At 41.3% G+C, this 20,495-nt stretch overlaps 1 protein-coding gene and 1 pseudogene across 1 annotated transcript; one reads left to right on the top strand and one right to left on the bottom strand.

The window, feature by feature from the left end:
* Positions 1-1,869: 1,869 nt before the first annotated feature.
* Positions 1,870-9,740, bottom strand: LOC111152309 (SLIT and NTRK like family member 3). The gene is made up of 2 exons (XM_022510790.1): positions 9,521-9,740; positions 1,870-4,865 (listed from the first exon to the last, which is right to left on the bottom strand). Exon 2 carries the CDS (start codon positions 4,842-4,844, stop codon positions 1,905-1,907), a length of 2,940 nt encoding a protein of 979 aa, XP_022366498.1. The 5' UTR covers positions 4,845-4,865; positions 9,521-9,740; the 3' UTR covers positions 1,870-1,904.
* On the top strand, positions 9,386-20,174 carry LOC111149648 (annotated as a pseudogene).
* Positions 20,175-20,495: the final 321 nt, after the last annotated feature.

Raw genomic sequence — 20,495 nt, 5'->3', positions numbered from 1 at the left:
TTGGTGTGTGTGTGCGCGTGTGTAATTTTACTACGTTTTTAAAAAAGAACAGCAGGGACGCCTGGGTGGCTCAGTTGGTTAAGCGGCTGCCTTCGGCTCAGGTCATGGTCCCAGCGTCCTGGGATCGAGTCCCACATCGGGCTCCTTGCTTGGCGCGGAGCCTGCTTCTCCCTCTGCCTCTGCCTGCCACTCTGCCTGTGCTCGTGCTCTCTCTCTCTCTCTCTCTCTAACAAATAAATAAATAAAATCTTTAAAAAAGAACAGCAATTTCACTTTCCTTTTTCTTTATGTCATTTACTGTCTTAAGGTGCATGGGTCCTTGATTCCTTTATTACCTCCTCCGTATAATTTGTACTTCTTAGCAACCTACTTCTTTATTTTCTCCCAATCACAACCTGCCTAGGAAAACTGGTGCATCGCTGGGTTTTTGAATTTGAAAGTTCTAATCCAAGAGAAAAAAACTCAACTACATAAATCAGATTTTTTTTTTTAAGTCCCAGTTGTATCCTGGTATGTGATAGGGTGGTGGGTTATAAGATTTATCAACATCACAGTGCATCAAACTTGTTAATAAACTAGCTCTCTGTATAACAAGTAAAAGAAAGATTTTTTTTTTTTTTTAAATGGGAGCACGAAAGGCATGGCATAGTTGGAGTTTAAGGTTCAAGCTTGGTATCCTCTATATAATGTATTATGTTTTTCAAAAACTTTTTATTAGGAAAGCTATACCAGACGCATAATCACTATACAATGATTAAACATTACCTTTACAATTTATAATCACTGAAATTACAGAATAAATATATGCACATTTCTTTTGAATCTTTGTGTGTGAGAGAGAAAACATTAAAAGTGCTTCCTACAAAGCTGTTAGTGATATATACCCAGTTGCTTTTTTTATTTTTAATATTATATATATATATATATATATATATATAAGAAAGTGCAGATGTTCTCCAAAAAATCTTGGCATCAGGATGAAGTGTCACAAAGAGGATGCTCATCCCTAGGTGTGCCTCCAGCTGTTAAACCACCAGGCTTCCACTTCAGTAGGATCCAACCTAGAATATGACTTTTCCCACGGTGGTAGGAGAGAGCTGTACACTAGGGGTGAAGGGAAGATGAAGCTATGAAGAGTAGAGGAATGGATCAAACCCAAAATAATTAGATTGGGTTGAAAAGGAATAGGGTACAAGTGTTTGTGTGCGCATGCACGCGCACCTGTGTACATTGTGTGTGTGTGTACCTACACCAGAAGGAAAAGGCTGCAGGTTTGGGGACCTAACTGTGTGCAGGGATTTGTGATTAGCGTGTAGGTATGTGTATGACAGAAAAAAGAGTGGGTGAGAACATTCGAGCAAGACCCGCCCCCTCCCTCCCCATCTTAGAGTTTCCAGGCATGCAGCAAACTGCATTGTTAATACATGTACAGAATCTGTGCCATGATGGGAAGAGGAAAGAAAGCCGCAAATATCAATTTGTTTTCCCCCCTCCCTGTCAAACAAAACTACAAATAAAAAAAAAATATACTGAAAATAAAAAGACACATTGAGTTTTACTTAATTAGGATCAATACAACGATCCCCAGTATACCTTATACATGGCACAGTCAAAGTCTCAAGTTTCAGTATAAAAAAATAATGATAACATTTGCTGGCAAAAGTCTGCGAAGGCACTTCATTGATTAATGATCTGAGTATGGCCCTTCCTCCAAATCACATCTGAGAGGGGAGAGCATACATCTGTATTTTCTAGTTATCATGCGGTTTCAGTGCTGTTCAGGGCAGGGAAGTTTGTGAGAATGGAGTTATTGGGACAAGTGTAAAGGGAGCAAGGAATATATTTCTTTTATTTTCCTTTTCTTTTGGGAAAAAAAAAAGCACTAATTTATTTTTCTTTTACTGTTAGAACCTATATGTTGTCTTCTCCAGGACTTCGAGGTAATCCGGCTTGGTTTGAAGTTTGGCCCTTAACTCGAGGTAATCACTTTTTTGGGTTTGGTGGTCTATGAAGCCCTTTCCAGCCGAGAAGAGAAGGGTTTCTTTCAGCCTGGCATCCTGCTGTAAGTCTGGGTATTGCATGCCAGGAGGGTGGACGTGCAGTTCCTTTAATTTGGGCACTGTGCCGTAGAGACAATCCACGAATCCCACTGTGCAGGGGGCTGGTTGTGGCCTCTCTCGGTCTAGTAGCATACTGCCACCACTACAGCCTCCCCCAGGAGGAAACAGCACCACCCCACCATTCTTCTCATGGTGGCGGAACCCAGCCAAGTCTCCCCCGGTTCCTGCAACTACCCCTGAAACCCCACCAACTGCTGGATGGTGAGGGTGAGGGTGATGGTGATTCACCGTCACTATGGTGTTGAGCTGGGAGCTGGACACTGCCAGGGCCCACTCCTTTTCTTTCTCCAGCAAGGTCCGGTAGTTGCTGTGGTTCTCCTTGGGTGTCTCAGCAAACTGCTCACTTCCTAAGAGAACCTCACCTATTCCTGGTGGTTGTGTCCCAGAACCCCCTCGTTCTGCATTCCCTGCCTCCTGGACTGATGAAACAGCCGCCTCCTCCTCCTCTCGAGGCTTATAGATGGGGTTGTTGCACATCTGGGTAACTGGGTGGGGGATGTACTCATATACATGGCCCACAGGAGGAGCCTTCTCTGGGGAGGAAAGAGGGGGTCTGCCCCCACCTCCACTTCCACCTCCACCACCTCCACCATCCTCAAAAAGCCGGTGGCATTGCATCTGGATGCCAGTAAGGTCCACACCTTCTTGCCTCTTGCTTCTAAAGGGCAGCTTCTTCCGGCGCCGTCGGAGCACATAGGCAAAGAGGCCTGCAGCAACAAAGACTGCAGAAAAAAAAAGAACCAGCAGGCTGAGAATCAACACAGAAAGTGGCACGGGGCCCCCAGGGGGCGAGAACTCATAAGGTGATGCACTCGTTGGCCCCCCAGCAAGGTGAGAATCTCCAGACTGGGCTGGGGATGCTCCAGCTGGTGGGATGTGCAGCATCTCTGGGCAGAGAACTTCCAGCTCAATCGTGCGTACATCACGATGGGTGAGGTTCTCAGGGCTCCTGCAAAGCACATCACCCACTACACTGACTGAGCTGATGGTTTCAATCCACTGTTTGAAGGGGACCAGATCACAGGTACAGTCCCAAGGATTCTCATTGAGATCTATCTGGACAATGGCATTCAAGTGTTCTAGGACACCAGCCACAGGAAGGTAGAGGAAGTAGTTCTTCCTCAGGTTAAGCCGGGCCAGGGATGTGCCTGCAAACGCGTCTGTTGGCAGGGTCCTCAGCAAGTTATTGTTGAGGAATAGCAGCTTCAAGTTGGGCATGAGGCTGAAGGCTGCAGGCTGGATTTCTCGGATGACATTGAACTCAAAGTACAAGTAATGCAAACTCTGTAGGCCTCGGAACATGCCCGGTGTCAGCTTCTCGATATCGTTGCCATTGAGAAAGAGGCTCTTTAGGTTGGGCAGGTTGATGAAGGCTCCATCCTGGACATAAGAAATACGATTGTTCCCCAGATGCAAGAGATCCAAGGAGGAGAAATTCCAAAAATCAGAACGGTATATTTTCTGAATCAGATTGCTACTCAGGTAAAGTTTCTTGGCATTCAGTGGCCTTGGAAGAAGTTCAGAAATGTTATTAAATCCTCGCTCTTTGCAGTTGACAGTCAAGCCAAGGTCATTGATGTGTAAATTACAGGTACACCCAGTAGGACATATAATGGGAATGGGTGGTCTGGTCTGGTAAGGAGCAATAGGAGGTTGATTTGGACCGGGGTACAAAGCTTGGGATGTGGAAGGTGGCCTTGGTGTTCGGGGCTGTTTGGTGGGCTTAGGCTGTTTATTTGAGGACTTATATTCAACAGAAGAAGCAGTAAAATGGACAGAAGACAACATTGAGGAAGGCTTAGTTGGCCATGCGTTCTCCTTGCTTGATGACAAGTGGGGAATCCCCAAACTAGCCTCCACCTCAGAGTCGGACAACAGGGGACAGAGTTCCGTCTTCCTGATTTCTCGCAGGTCCTTTCCATGGAAGTGGAAAGGGGTCTCACAGGTGATGTCTCCCACCAGGGCAGTGTAAGGAATGCGTTCCAGCCAACTCTTCAGTTGCACTATCTCACATGTACAGTTCCAGGGATTTTCTTCCAGCTGGAGCTCCATCAGGCTTCTGCCAATGTGGTCTAACATCCCTCGGTAAAAAAGAACCTTTAACCTGTTTCCACGTAGGTCCAAATGGGTTAAGGAGACAGCTTTAAATAAATTGGTTGGAAGCATGGGGATGAGATTATCATTTAGAATCAGAACCCTCAATTTACTTAGGTTCCGAAATGCCCCACTCTCAATACGTTTAATGACATTGTAATCTGCCTGCAGATATTCCAGACTTTCCAAGCCAAGGAAGGTGTCATTTCTGAAGATGTCTAGTTTGTTTTCATGTAGATATAACCTCTTTAAAATCTTAAGACCATTGAAAGCTCCTGATTGAATGTCCTGCAATGCATTGTTCCCAAGGTTAATGGACACAGCGTTGTTCAAATGAAGAAAACTGTTGGTGTACAATTTCCTCATTGAATTCCTTTGCAGATACAGTTTAAAAGGTCTTGACCAGAACTCAGTAATCTGACTAATATTTGTAAATCCTTTACTGTCACAATGTATATGAAAGAGGCTTTCTTTAACTTCACAGTAGCATGGATCAAAACAGGGCTCATCTATTTCCTCTGAGTCCTCTATCAGGGGAATCGGGGTAGTCCATCCTAGAGCAATTGTGCTTAGAAGAATTATCCACAACATCCTCCCTCTGTGAAGCATCTCAGCTATGGAAGGTTTCATCACTCGTAGTTGCTTACAAAACTGCAACAGAAATAAAGATGCAGATTTTTAGCCTTTACTCATATGCACTATTCTAATTTACTCCTACATTTGGAGCTTTTTATGAGTGAAACGAAGTTTAGCAGTTGTTGAACTGACACTCAAAATGATTTGTCAATATGCTTAATATGTCTTGTATTTAAACTTGGGTGACTCTGAAATATTGTGCCATGCAATGACATTTTTCTGAACCAAGACATACTTGGTAAAGGGCATATCATACTGACACAAGCAGCCTTCATTGCATCTTATGGCAATCAAAGGACTGGTATACAGTGATGTCTTTTAGATATAGGCATATTCAGTAATAATGGCAGTAATTTGGCCATTTCACCTGTTTGTCCGCTAAAACTTACATTGATATCAGAGGAGCCCATTACAGATCTGATTGGAATTCTGGAGGGAAATATTCTTTAGCTATAGGTTTCTACTCATAAAAAGACATAGCATACCACAAAGTTATTAGATTAGAGTGTGATGGAGTCTGAACCCATTGCTCTATATCAGATGAGATATAAGATGCTTGGTATCTCAGGAAAACTTAAGGTTTTGCTTAAGAGATGATCACAGTATACTTAATTATAGTGTATGCTCAGTATCACACTATACCCCCACCCTCTTTTTCCCAAGCACAGATTTTTAACATCTCCTTTAATTAAATAATTTCTACATAGGTTTATCATTTGGCTATTTAAACCCTTTAGGAAAGATTAGCCTTTCTAAAGAAGGAGCCCATGCAGTTGTCAGAGTTAAAGATAATGATAGCTTAAGGATGCTGAACCTGGGAGTGTCTGTATCAAAACACTTGCAGAGCTTAGTTTGGAATGTGTATCTGTGCCTTCAAGATCAACTGAGGAACCCTGTAAAAAGCTGGAATGGCAGGTGGCTGGTTAGAAGAGAGTTGGGTAGTTAAAGGCAAGAAAAGGGTGGAAACCTTGGTTCTTACCTGCTGATAAATAATCTATCACATGACTTACATTTCAAAGAAAGACATCATTCTTTTCTAATCAGAAGAAACAAATACGGTGCACTATTCTAATAAGACAGAACCTTCTTCTATGGCTCTCTTTCCTTGCTTTATGTCATCAGTATATGAAAACGAATACATAAGTAAATTGTATTAATGCAGTTTTATTAGATTGCCCTTTCTAAGTCACTGAAATATCAATCAGAATTGAATAATTATTTTTAATCAATAAAAATAAACCAGAATTTTTAGCGTATGCTTTCTCTCCACACGTAAAATACATACATTAAGGAAATATTTTGCCAAGCCTCTGAAAACAAAATGATATAATTGATAAGGAAAGTGAAAAGAATAAATCTTCACATTCAACTTGCATACAATGTACACAGCTGTAAGGATAAGAAGACCCATGAGAATGCAAAGAGAAATTCGCCTCAGGCATGCAATACTCAATTTTTAGAAACAATTAAATGAAAAAAAAGAGAGAGACAGAAGGCAGATGAAGCTACATTGCAGTATCAGTTAGTCTTCCCTGTCTCCCTTATAAAATATTAAAATCTACTTAAGTTCTTTCTTCATCATTTTTTAAATGTTTTTCTTGTTTCGGAGGTCCCTGAGATTTAGGTAAGAAAGGCACCAGATGTCTTTGACTTACCTATTTTGCAGGAGATTTTTTTTTTTTTTTTTAAGTATTGAACATTGGAAGAAAAAAAAAAAAAAAAACCTTGAGTTTAATGATTCTCTCCCTCTCCCTCCCTTCCTTTTGCTGAAGCTGAAGCAAAGGGGGATAGAGGGAGTGGGTGGGGGAGACGAAGGGAAAAAATAAAAGCAGCAAGCTTGAGACGTGCTGGGAATGCAATGGGCCTTTGAATGGGCTTCTTTAGGATGCAGAACTGCCGCTTGGCACACTCAATAGAGGAGGGAGGAGAAGGGGCTGCAGCAGGCTTCCAGCTTCGCTGCCGCTGCCGCCGCCGCTGCTGTGGCTGCTCTCTCTGGGTACCAGAAGCACATCATTGGGCACTGGGAGGAAGGGCGGGAGGGAGGCAAAGAGGAAGCCAGGCTCAATCCCAGTGCAGAATCTCGGCCTTCTCTTGAGCTGGCTTTTTTTTTTTTTTTTTTTTTTTTTTTTAATGTGTGCTGTAACCCTGGATCCGGCTTTCCACGTCACGAAAATGAGCTCCAAGAAGGGAACGCGCTTAGCTTGGGGTCGGGAGCGAGCACTAGGAAGCCCTGACTGTACAGTGTGTGTGTGTGTGTGTGTGTGTGTGTGTGTGTGTGTGTGTGTGTTTAAGGGATGAGAAAAGAAGTGGAGGGGTCCAGATTACAAACTGTCAAAATGAGAAACAGGAAAGCAGAGGCCAACCTAAGGAAAGCATTCCTTTGGTGGGGAAGGTAGAGGAGGGAGGACTGTGGACATTTTTTTTTCTTTTTATTATAATTATTTTTAACTCTCAAGGAAATCATCTCCTGTTTTGCTTCTCTAGTTTCCAAGCTCCTCTCCCTAGCGCAGACTGGTTGTAAAGTAAGATTATCCTTCAGAATTATCCTTTTCATAACATAGACACTCCTCTCCAAAGACGGGGATAAAGGGTAATTCAGATCCCCGAAGGAGAAGAGCTGGATCTAGCTGATTCTGCTTAGGAGTCCCGCATAAGAGCTCAGGCAGCCTGAGTGACTTGGACCGAGTTTCTCCTGCATTTTGTTTCGATCTCTTTGCACCAGGAATCCTTTTGTGGTGCTGCAGCTCAAAGCCTTCGATTTCCCCTGGATTCAACAGCCATGTGTTTGCTTCCACCTTTTTAAAAACAGAGACAGGCCAACGCAGACCACTTGGTAACAATGGCACATTTCACTTTCTTCTACCGGAAAGACCTCATGGGGATAGGGGGCAGCATTTCAGGGTTTGGATTTTTTTTTTCCTCGACCCTCCCCAACCTGGTTTTTTTTGGTCCAAATATTTCTCCGTGATATTTGGGGGAAGAGGAAAATAGGGAGTGGTGAGGGTGGGGGTGATTGAGCGAAGACGTTGCAGTGAAGAGGGGCCACCAGATCACAGTTCACAGGAACCCTCTAAGAAGGCTCCACTATAGAACTGACGGTGCTACAGTGCTACCTACTAGGAGGAAAGGCAGCTTAGCGGGGAAGCAAGTGTATAGCAAACGAGTCTAGTTAGCGGGGACTGTATGGCATAGATTGCCCTTCGCCTCCCCCTCCCCGCCCGCCACTCCACACCAATCCTGTAACCAACTCCTGGGGAAGGGAGGGACTTTCTGGTCGCTAAGAACTGGACCGAACCTCAACTGCCCAAGGACTCAAAGTTAGCGGGTAGAGATGGCTTTCCCTTAAAGCACTTTTTACAAAATCAAATTTTAAGGAAAAAAAAAAAAAACTTATCAGTTTTGTACCAGAATGGTACATTATATATACAATATATATGTCACTTAATGGAACATAAACGTTCCATAAGAGTCAGTCATAGAAGATTTGCATCACATTTTGCATTTAAAATGACCGCACAAGTGTCCTCCGCTCCCGAGTAGCTAAGATTAGAAACAGCAATCACAGTCTTAGTAAGCAGGAAGGCAAGCTTCTCTAACACTCTACACCCTTCATGTTCCAGACCCACCCTATTTCTCAGGTCGCAACTGAGCCGACCATCACCGACAGCCTGAACTCAGAACCTGAACAATCCCATCTCCTTCACCAATTGCCAAGCTACCCCCTCCCCCGCCACACACACCACCTTTGGTACCCAACGTGCAAAGGCGGTGACTATTTCACGGATCGTATCGGAACCCATGATTCGATGGAATTGATGGGTAACCGGGAGGCTTCTCTGAGCTTCCCGGTGACGGTAAATGACCATCACTGCAATCGTCCTCTGTTCTCTTCTTATCTACATCCCCTCAAGTTCTTGATTTGGTCCATGTCCTAAAGGCTATCTCACCCCTTTCTTTTCATTTATCTCAGAATAGCGTGTCTAAGTGATAGGAAGAGCTCCAAAAGTTAGGGGATGGAGGGCCCTGAAGCCCCGGTTTCGCCCGCTTCCTGCTGGGAGCGCCCGGCATCATTTGTCCACGGGGAGGACAAGAAGCCCTTTCTCCCCCACAGTGCCCCCTTCCTCTCTCCCCCACCCCTTTGCCCGATCTCCGAGCCCACTAATCTCTCCATATCTAGGATTAAATATTCCAATATGGAAGCAAAGCGATCACCCCCAGAACAAATAATTAAAATGCTGCATCATTCATTTTCTGAAGAGGTTTGAGCCTTCCACAGATCCTAATCTGCTGTCTCCAGGCGAAACGCACAATGGGTATGTTTAGAAATGGAAAATGATTAAAACCTCAAGCCGTTTTCCTTCTTTTACAGAACGAGTGAGCGACCCACTGGGGGAGGGGCCCTTCGCTCCGACACTTGACCTGTTTGTTGGAGTTACTTACAATATCCTCCCCTAGAAAAGGGGTCCAAGGGTATGTTAGTCTCCAGTACCATTCCTTCTACCATTGTCCTTAACAACTAAATGAACCGTTCAATAATGCAACAAACGCCTAGCACCTGTGAACGTACAGAAGACATCGCTGCCAAACTCTATACGCTCTACAATGCACATCCTACCAGCGAGAAATACTGGTTTCAATTAGGCAAAGTAGGAAAGGATGGCGGCGAGTACCTATCGGTGCAGAGCGCTCTAGATCTCCGAGATTTGCTCCGAGGGGCTGCCCAGCGGGAGGTGCAAACTCTCTGGGAGGCTGAATTGTATCCAACATGCCGTAGCCTTGCAGTTTCTCTTCTTCTTGCCACCAACTTTCAGAAAGGCCACCAAATCACGCTTGTAATCCTTTTAAGTGTTTCCACCTTTGAGACTTGAAGGGAAATGGTCGCTGCATACCAATGGGAAAGCCGGGCGCTCACCTAGCTTGACGCCGCCAGTGACAGAGAGCTCAGGACCACAGTTCTATATACCTTCGATGGTAGGCAGGCAGAAGTGTCCTAGGACTGGGTTCTTGGACTTAAAATCTCGGTGCTCTGGATTCACTGTCGAGCTTCGCTGTCCTGAGAGTCCTGGCTCCGTCTCTGGGTTTTTGTTTGTTTTTTTTTTTTTTTGTTGTTGTTGTTTTGTTTTGGTTTGGTTTTGGTTTTTTTCTTTCTCTTCCTTGCTTCCTGAAAGGTTGTCACTCAGTGCAATCCCTGCCCAAGGCCTCCTTCGATCAGAGGAGATGGGACTAGCCCTTACCATCTCCGGGTTTCTTTGCTCTTGACCCTTTAGGTAGGTGGGAGTGGGGGTGGGTGGTGTGTAGATGAGAGAAGGGGGTGGGGAGGGGAGGGAAGGAGGCAGGAAGGGGGCGACTAGATCCCAGATCCCAGCATTGGCCAGACGGTGAAGCAGGGGGGGAGGGGGGCGGGGGAGGAGGGGGTAGAGAGAAAAAAAGAGGATACAAATACAACAGTATGGCTGTACACACCAAATTCGACTTGGATTTGGGAGATCTCAGGCAAAGCACGAAGGTGAAGAGATCCTGTTGGCAGAGAGTGAGCCCCCTGACAGCTCACCATTCAAGCACCCTCACTTCTCCAGCGCGAGAGGAATGGGGGGGGAGGGATCGCGGAACGTTTCAGGCCAAGGAGACGCTCGCGGCGGCGGCATCTTTTAAGACTGACCTGCTTTAAAAGTGCCACTTTAATGGCCTAGGAAATAACTGAAATCGGATTACACGTTACTTACCAACGTCTGCACCCAAACTGGGAGGTCCAGATCGGGTTTTAGGAGGCAGTATACGAAACGCCGGGCTGGAACCCTAATGCAAATCCATCAGCTGCTGCCCCCAAATCGCGCACGCAGGCAGCGGCGCTCGGGAGCCCCCAGATCAGCCCATCGCCGGAGCCTCCGCCAGCTTGTGCCCCCTCCCCCCCCCCGCACCCCCGGCCCCTCCTCCGCGCCAACTGTGTAAATCAGCCGCCGCAGTCCTCTCGCCGCTCATCGCAGGCAAATCCCTGCTTAGGAAGCAAGGAAGCAAGTGATCTCTCTCTCTCCCTCTTTCTTTCTCTCTTTCTCTCGCATTCTCTCTCTCTCCTCTCATTCTCTCTCATCTCATTCTCTCGCTCATCTCATCCCCGCCCCCACCCCCAACATCGGTCACAATCTGGCAGCTCTACAAAGAGAAGCCCTGTAAAATTGAGTGGCACGAAGTCAGCGTTCTGTATCTGTGGATTGACTTTAACTTTTATTTGCAAATGAGAGGTGGCCCTTTGGAAAATTACAGGCCAGGCCCATGGGGTTTGGGCGGGGTCATCAAATTAAGAGCATCTGAGCTGTATTGATGGGCGGTATCCCTAAACGCCTCCCAGAAGCTGTTTTCAAGTTACAGTGCCCCCCCCCCCCCCACACCCCGCTTCATGATACATAGGTGACATTTTGGAAGTACACAGATTTCCTCATCTGTTTACACTCGCCAAAAGGGAGGAAAATAAAACTAGAGTGAGGAGAGGCGTGAGGGGCATTTGCTGGAGAGATGTTGGATACCATTTCGTGACAAATTAAATGAGGACACTTGAGCAATTATTGCACCTATGTGAAAGAATTATTACAACATTATATACCTACTGGAGGCGACCATTACCCCCATTGCAGTCATACTAATGCAGTCATTTAATGCTCCATTCAATCTGCAGTGTAAACCAACTCAGTTCTTTTTAATAGATCCTTTTCATTAGCGACTGCATTGTAGAGAGGACAATCTTCCACTAACTTCCAAACTGAATAAGAAGTAGTCCCAGGAATCATCTTTATATCTCTTCCATTCCTAACTGAAGTGAATGGAATAAATTGTCGAAGGCAAGCAAAATTGTGTAGCTAGTATAATGTAGACCTAAACTGACCTCAACCCTACTTGCAAAAGCTCTCAAAGGAGCTAACTCAACCCTTACAAAGAATACTCTTTTTTTTTATATATATATATGAAATTCTTTGAGAAACAGGCCTGGAGGTATGATTTTAGCCTATATTTAATGGATTTTCAGTATACTTTGTTACCCCATTGTTACTCTACGTTATATACATACTATACCACGAGTCTAGTGTCTGTATTACCTTCATCAAAAGAGAGAAAATGGAACTGGTCATAGTGAAAAACAGGGGACTGTTGGATTCCTTTGGATTTTGTATATAGATTAGCCAAATTCCATATGGCAACTGTGTTGGTTGTGCATAAAGTGAATTTAGATTGCTTTTTAAAATAGTATTTCAATTTGTTCTTCACAATAGTCTTCTTTAAGATTATTTAGATTAATAGAATATCTACCAGAATCTAGAAAGTGGTGAAAACAATATGATTTCAAAATATATGCTTTTATTTATTTTTATTTTCTATTTTTTAAAATATTTTATTTATTTGTCAGAGAGAGAAAGCAGAGGGAGCAGCAGGCTCCCTGCTGAGCAAGGAGTCCAATGCAGACTCCATCCCAGGATCCTGGAATCATGACCTGAGCTGATGGGAGGTACTTAGCTGACTGAGCCACCTAGGCATCCTTATTTTTTTAAAACATTTTATTTATCTAATTTTAGAGAGAGATGGAGTGTGAGGTTGGTGGGGTGGTGGGGGAGCAGAAGGAGAGAGAGAATCTCAAGCAGAGTCTGTGCAGAGTCAGAAGCAGGGCTCCATCTCACAACCCTGAGATCATGACCCCTGCCAAAATAAAAAATCAGTTGCTTAACCTACTGAGCCACCCAGGCACCCCCCTATACTTTAAATATTGTTTTTCAGACCTGGCACACATTTCAAACCCTCCTCAGTATTTTCTCGGATAATAAATGCTTCCATGTGAAGCATAAGTGGAGACATGGATAAGGAAAGAATATTTGTCTTGGGTTTTTCACTTACAAGTTCTCCAAATTGAGTTTTAAAAAGACATATTCAAGAAAGTTTGTGGAAAAGGTCCATCCCTATTACAAATCAGTCTGATTTAGGAGAGCCTGAGCTACATCAGTAGGCTGATGAGTCATAGAGATGTTTCTGGCCTTTTCAGGTGGTTGCTCAATTCGAGGAGAATCACTCCTGAGTACACCATATTCTACGTGGGCAAGTGTGAAATCACACACATGCCCCTGAGCCTCAAGGCTGGAGGATATTAGAGTAACCCTGGAAGAAATCAGGCAACATCATTCTTAAAATAGCTGAATCTCTTTAACCTTTTGGAGGTTTTTTCATTTTATTTGATTTTCAAGGTTATTTCTTGATAAGAGAACTCTGAATGTGTTAATATATTTACTCTGAGAAGATTTTCTTCTAGTCTGATGGTCTAGGGAGCTATAGAAGATTGAATAGCTAGGATGGGTTGCTAATGTTAAAACTGAGTACTTCCAACATAAATATTTCAGGTCAGATAAAAATGCTATGGGGTAAGCATGGTGATCCTTTGAGCTATTCTTTGTTATGACTTTTTAGTGCATTCCACAGAAGTATTTATATACATACCCATAGTTTTATTTTAATCAAATAATTTATATTTCAAAAAGAAAGAGCTGTCATTAAAGAACTGTGTTCTTTATTGATGATGCATAATGGATAAAAGGAAAACATAGAAATAACATACACAATGTAATTAAATATGTTTATATTGCTGATATAGAATATCATATCTATCTATATGTATATAAATTTAGTTCCAAGGACAGCAGTATTTTTCAGTTTCCTTTTAATTATTCTGTTGTTTTCAGAGAGAGAGAGATAGTAGTATCAAAGTGAAAAAAGTAGACATTTTTCTTATCTAGCATATATTTTACTCACTCTGATTTAAATAAAATAAATATATCTTTGAAAGATGTATTCTAATTAAGGTAGTACTAGAGAGTTTGTTTTATAATGGAGCATTCATCGAAGAAAACTCTAAACTCTGCAGTAATTTATGATTACATATTAGCATATCTAAGTCACCTTTTGTATTCGTCTGCTTTTACACAGGCATTCATGAAGTCTCTCTCTCTATCTCTTTCTCTCTTGTTTTTTTTGTTTTTTGTGGTTTTTTTTTTTTTCGGCGCACATTATTCCAAATAATTTTCAGACTGACAAACTACATGCTTGATAATATCAAAAAGCTAATCATATCTTCATTTGAGCAACTTTTGATTCCACCTTTGAAACAACTGAAAATGTAGTTACTTACACAATATAATTTTGTAAATGAAAATTTTGTGTACCAAACATTAAGCAAATAAAAACATGATAAAACAGAAATTAAATGTTAGCATTTATTGAAAGAATTCAAAAGATTGAACAATTCAGACTGAAGGTTACATACTTACGTAAGTGTTTATTTGTGTATATCTTCCTATAACTCCATAGAAGAAACATGTTTGAAAGGTTTTTAGTTGTAGAAGCTCATGTTTGTAGAAGTACATGTTTGTAGAAGTTCCAAAGCCATTGGTAACTATGTTTTTTCAAAAGGATCTTGTAAAACATAGTGAATCAACATATTTATAAGTGATATCTGCATTACAACTAACAATCTATACATATAGAGAAGTGGTTATAAGATATTCAATTACACATTGATCTTTTCCATTTTGTTTTACTAAAATATTTAGGAGCACTTTGTAAGCTTCCACCTAATGAAGACTTAGGTTATCTTTGAAGTAAACATGTATTTTAATCTCAAAGATTAAGTGAACTATTTTAGAACTCCCAGAGTTTATTTAGTATGAACAAAGTTTCCAAATTTTAATTTGTAATCTGGATTAAGCCCAGAAGTTATTGTTTCCTTTATAAGATATTTTCTAAAATTATTTGAAATTAATAGATTGTAGATATTAAGATTAAAACTACTGAGAAAGGGGCACCTGGGTGGCTCAGTGGGTTAAATCCTCTGCCTTCGGCTCAGGTCATGGTCTCAGGGTCCTGGAATCGAGCCCCACATCGACTCTCTGCTCAGTGGAGAGCCTGCTTCCCCTTCTCTCCCTGCCTGCCTCTCTGACGACTTGTAATCTCTATCAAATAAATAAATAAAATCTTTAAAAAAATACTGAGAAAAATCTTCAAAGATCAAGATAAGGGGAAATTAATCAAATTTATTTGTTGAAATAAATTAAACTGTTGAATAATACATCAGGAAATGAATAGATATTGTATGTAGTGGAAAGAGGTAAATCACATAAGTTTTAGCAGTGAAGGAAATTTTTCTCTTTTAATATATGATAAAGAGAATGAGAATGATTTAATAACATCATAGAATCTCAGAATTAAGAGGAACATGAAAGGTTACCAAGTCCAACCAATTATGTGATATTCAAATCCCTGTTTTACTATCCTTTGCCAAATTGTTATACAGACAAAGGCTTAATATTGCCTGTAATGTGGAGCTTGGTGCATTTCAGGGCAGCCGATTTTGTTTTGGGACAAATCTAATTGGTAGAACAAATTTTAAGCAAACTTAAACAAATGTTTTCTTTTATTTCCTGTTAAGTAGTCTTAGTTACTCCCTTGAAGATATGTTTAAAATTCTAAAGTAATGAACTTTCTACTTATTTGAGTTAGGTTTATATTCATGCAGAGAAACTCACCTGTTGGGTAGAAATGTAGAACTAATCTTCAAGAGATGAACAAGGGCTAGAGAAAGAGTCACTTAATTAGAAGGTAATTGAAACTATAGAATTTGTGGTAACTGCTAAAGTGACAAAATGTTAAAGGGCATGATAATGCTTAAAATATTTTAACTAGTTTTCATGGAAATCCTCTTGGAACCACATTTGAAGTTGTGTATGTGTGCTCTTAGTCACTAATTTAAAATTAACTACAGCATCATAGTATTGGCATCAGTTAATAAGGCCAGCAAGCCTAATTAAGTCAAAGGCCGGCAAGCCTTTTATAAGTCAAATCAAATTTCCTCTGGTCTTTGAATTTTTGAATACTATTTGAGAAGATGAATATGAAATAACTTTTTAAATGAGGCTGATTTCAGTATAAAGCCTGATGAAAAATTTGTACCCACCAACTATGGGACAAGATAAAAGGCTTTATATGATTGTGTGCTGGAAACCACAGATAATGGAAGTATTATGTACAACTTTGCATTTTAAGAATAGAGCAAAAGTGTTATGAAACACTGAATATATATCTGAATGTTAAGAATTCTTAAAGTGACTTAAATCCAAAAAAATAAAGTTTCTCTGGATTTGGCTGCCTCCCCTGTATCACTCTGCTGAGTTACTTAGGCATATAGCTGCTTTTAGCATTTATGTTCTATCTAAATCTCCTTTCACATTTCTATGTTGTTAATTAATGTTTAGTGGTTTTTATCTGTAACTCTATCTTTTGCGTCTTAAAATCGTGTGTGTGTGTGCGCACACGTGTGTTTTCACATTTAGGCATTTAAAGGTAAATTTATGTTTCTATGGATGCTAATTTCTTTCCTTTCATAGCCAACAAAATATTCTTCTTTAACAAATGAATGGTCTGAATTTTATTTTCTTTAACAGTAGTGTTTTTAAGAATTTTGTGAATGGGAAATGTTTATTACAAATGTTATTTTTAGCAAATATTTTAAATAAAAAGAATGAAATAATTTAATAAACCTATGTGACACAATTAAGACACCATTCATCCACCGTTTTTTAACAATGGCAAAATTATAAAATACTGTAGAACCTATAATGTTATTAATTTACCCCCATCCAAAAAATATAAATTATCTTATAGAAATGTGACCAAAAATATAAATAAAAGATAAAAAATATTTGACTATTTCGGGTTGTATTTCAATGTATTTTAATGACCTTAAAATTTTAAAAGGATAGGCTGACCTAAAACTAGTTTGTTTGTTTGTTTGTTTTTAATTTCTTGTACTAGTTAGATTTATTCATTAAACGGGTAGTAGCAAAATGTCTCATGTTGTTAACACAGTGAGGGAGTGTTTGCTAATTTCCCTCCCCTGCCCATTTTGGAACACTTTATGGTTGATTTTGTAATATTTCACTGGAAATGCCATAAAAATGTAGCCAAAAAGTATTTACACATATAAAAATGATACATATGCATACATATCTCTGTATGTGTGTGAGTTGGGAGGATAGAAAATTAAAAATTAGTGGATTCTTTATAAACTCTTTTGAATTGTTTTGTCTAAAATTGTTTTGTCTCAGGGTGCCTGGGTGGCTCAGTGGGTTAAGCCTCTGCTTTTGGCTCAGGCCATGGTCTCAGGTCCTGGGATTTAGCCCCATATCAGGCTCTTTGCTCAGAGGGGAGCCTGCTTTCCCCTCTGTCTCTGCCTCTCTCTCTGCCTACTTGTGATCTCTGTCTGTCAAATAAATAAATAAAATCTTTTAAATAAATAAATAAATAAATAAATAAATGAAATTGTTTTGTCTCTAAAAGGGGAAGCATACTTAGTTTCAAAGACTCATAGAATAACAAAATAGTTATCCATAAGACATAAAAATTGAATTATATTTATTTAATTGATATTGGATGAGAATATTCATTAAGTTAGAGACTCTTGAAACATTTATGTCACAGATGATTAGATAAATAATCTTTGGGAACTGACCTTTTTGTATGGGTTTAAGCCAGTGTCCTGGAAAAATAATTCTGTTCAACAATTTAACAGCCTGACATCAACTCCCCAATGTGGAAGCACTTTCTATGATTTATAAAAAAGGTAACATGTTTTTAAAATTCTACTACCTTTTAGCTCTTATGCCAAAATATATAAAAAGCCAAAATACCCAAGACTTGAATATATTTAACATTCATTAGAGTCTTTGGCAATCTGGTTTAAAGAAAGGGGGTGTGGGTTGTTAAAAAAAAAGAAAAGAAAAGAAAAGGATTTGCAGTGTTATCTCATGGAAATTCAAGGACTGAAACAAGTACAGCCAGACCTCATGGGGAACATAATCGGAAATTAGGCCACATTTTGTATCTCTCAGGGTCCACGTGGTCTCCCTGTCACCTCCCTCACTTCCCATCTGTTCTCTACAGCAGCAAGAATGATTCTTAAAAATGTAAGGCTGGTATTATCTTTTAGTAACCCTCTAGTGGCTTCCCATCTCTCTGGGTAAAAGCTAGCATTCTGTCAGACCCAGGTTCACAAGCTCTATGTAATCTTGCTGCTTGATCCATAGCTGCCTTCACACCCTATGGCTTGCTTTCTTGCTCCCACTTTATAGCAAGCATATTCCCCCTCTTACTATTTCTTTAACTCACCAAGCACACACCTATTTCAGAGCCTTTTCATCTACTGTGCACTCTGTCCAGTATACCCTTTCCACAGTTATCAGCAGGGCTGACTGGCATCTTGACCGCATTCAGGTTTCTATTCAAAGGACATAATCAAGTATGCATCCCTGACCGTGCTACCCCAAGCAGCAGTTCCCCGATTACTTTTAAACTTCATGGCCTGCTTTATTTTTATTCCCATGGTTTCTCTCCTAATGAAATATAATTTATATGCTTAGGCACTTTTACCATCTATCTCCCACTACAGGAATAAGTTTCATGAGAACAAGCACTTTGTTTTATTCATTGCAGTATTCCTGGCACCTAGAACAGTGGCCCGTACATAATAGGAACTCCATACAAATGTATTAGAGGAATTGAATGAATGAATGTTCTCTCTAATCTCTACTTCTTTTTGAGCCTGCACCATTTTTTTCCCCCTTATGCTAAGCTGCTTTCTCTGCATCGGCTAGCACACAGCTCATAATTGCTACATGGCCTTTCAGCTGCAGTATTCTCCACCAACTGGCAACTTCTCTCTTTCACTTTAGTTCAAATTCCTGAAAATATAAATGGACAGGCTTATTTTTTTTCCAGTAAGGCCACATAGACCGTAAGTTTCTGGCCAGTCTCTGGATGTATTCTTTTTGGTCAGGTATATATTCATGGTCTAATAAGGCTGAGCCAGGTCATAGCATGGATGATTAGGTGTGAGGAGCTGTGGACAGGCAGCCAGGCAACACAAACATGTCTGGTACATAAAGCCACTGCCTCCAGATGGGCACCTGTGCTGTCCTTTGTCCCAAGTCCTACTCACGAGTCTGACATTACTCCTCAGTTCAGCGCATCAAACTTCTGCCTCCGTGTCCTTCCTGACAAAATGACTTCTCTGTTTTTGTTTGTTTGTTACATATCTTTGTTAGATATAACTATGCATCTATAAAACTTCTATAATATATCCATATCTCTTCTTTGATCCTAAAGGCAACAAAATTCCCTGGCACTCTTATTCACCCCGGGCTGTTCCATGTATGCTTTTGAATGGTAAGCAAAAAAATCCCATGTGGCTGTTAGAAATCCTGTTGTGGACACACCCTAAGGTGACCCCCAGTGTGTCACATCCTTGCATAATCTCATCTTCATAGTTCAGTGTGGATGGAAGCTGTGACTTCTTTATCCACTAGAAAGTGGCAAAGGTTAAAGGATTTTGCAGATGCAATTAGAATCCCAAATCAGTGATTTTGAGTTAATTGGAAGGGAGATTGTTCTGGGTCAGCTTGACTTAATCAGGTGAATGTCCTTAAAAGAGAGATAGTACCCTCCCTAAAATGAAGACACATTCTCTTAGTGATCTTCAAGAATCCAAGGAAATGAATTCTTCCTACAACCTGGTTAAATTTGGAAACACGTTCTTTCCCAACCAAGTCTCCAGATAGGAACACAGACCAGTGGTTTTGGGATGCGCATGCTGCTAGCTGGACCACACCTTCTGGGCAGCCAAGCGGGTTTAGTTCTTGTCTGGGCCACTGCCATTAATCTGCAGCATGGGTGGCGACAAGATCAGGAGGGTGCCAGCAATAAAGCAGGGAGTAGATGCTTGGTGAGGCCTCAGTTTCAGCAGTGCTTTCTCAGCCATGGCCCCAATCAAGTTGGGGAAGCCATCCCTTCTCTGGTGGCTATTGAAGGGGAGCCTGGGAACAAGGTGAACCTGGCAGAGCTATTCAAAGGCACAAACAGGGTGCTGTTTGGAAACCCCGGGGCCTTTAGTCCAGGCTGTTCCAAGACCCACTTGCCAGGGTTTGTGGAGCAGGCTGAGGCTCTGAGGGCCAAGGGGGTTCAGGTGGTAGTATGTCTGAGTATTGATGATGCTTTTGTGACTGAACTGTGGGAACCAGTTCACAATTCAGGAGGCAAGGTTATCCTCTTGGCTGACTCCACTGGGACCTTTGGGAAGGAAACCAATTTGTTACTAGATGATTCATCGGTGGTGTCTTTGGAAATCACCAGCTCAAGAGGTTCTCCATAGTGGTAGAGGATGGCATAGTGAAGTCCCTGAATGTGGAACCAGAGGGTATAGGTCTCACCTGCAGCCTGGCTCCCAACATCATGTTGCAGCTCTGAGGCCCTGGGCCCAGACATACTACTTCCACTCTTTTCTATTTCACCTGCCCAAACCTGGGTGGAGGGCCCCAGGCCAACTTCAACAGGAGCCACCCAATGGGAACCTTGACCAAATTTCTGCAAGAACTATTTCTGGTTTACATTTTAAAAAAAGAAAAAAAAGGAAAGAAAGAGAGAGAAAGAAAGAAAGAAAGAAAGAAAGAAAAAGAAAAAAGATCACAGCCCAATTGTTACCTAGATTGTAGACTTGTGAGACTGAGCAGAGAGCTTACCTAAGCGATGCCTGAACTGCTGACCTACAGGAGGTGTACGATAGTAAAT

The sequence above is a fragment of the Enhydra lutris genome, unplaced genomic scaffold (genome assembly GCF_002288905.1).
Source record: "Enhydra lutris kenyoni isolate GAN:26980312 unplaced genomic scaffold, ASM228890v2 scaffoldscaffold2, whole genome shotgun sequence".
Taxonomy (NCBI): Eukaryota; Metazoa; Chordata; class Mammalia; order Carnivora; family Mustelidae; genus Enhydra; species Enhydra lutris.
The sequence above is the reverse complement of the archived record's forward strand: the minus strand, read 5'-3'. Positions and strand labels throughout refer to the sequence as shown.

Coding starts and splice junctions, on each gene's coding strand:
- LOC111152309 (XM_022510790.1), bottom strand. CDS start 4,844: ATGAAACCTTCCATAGCTGAGATGCTTCACAGAGGGAGGATGTTGTGG.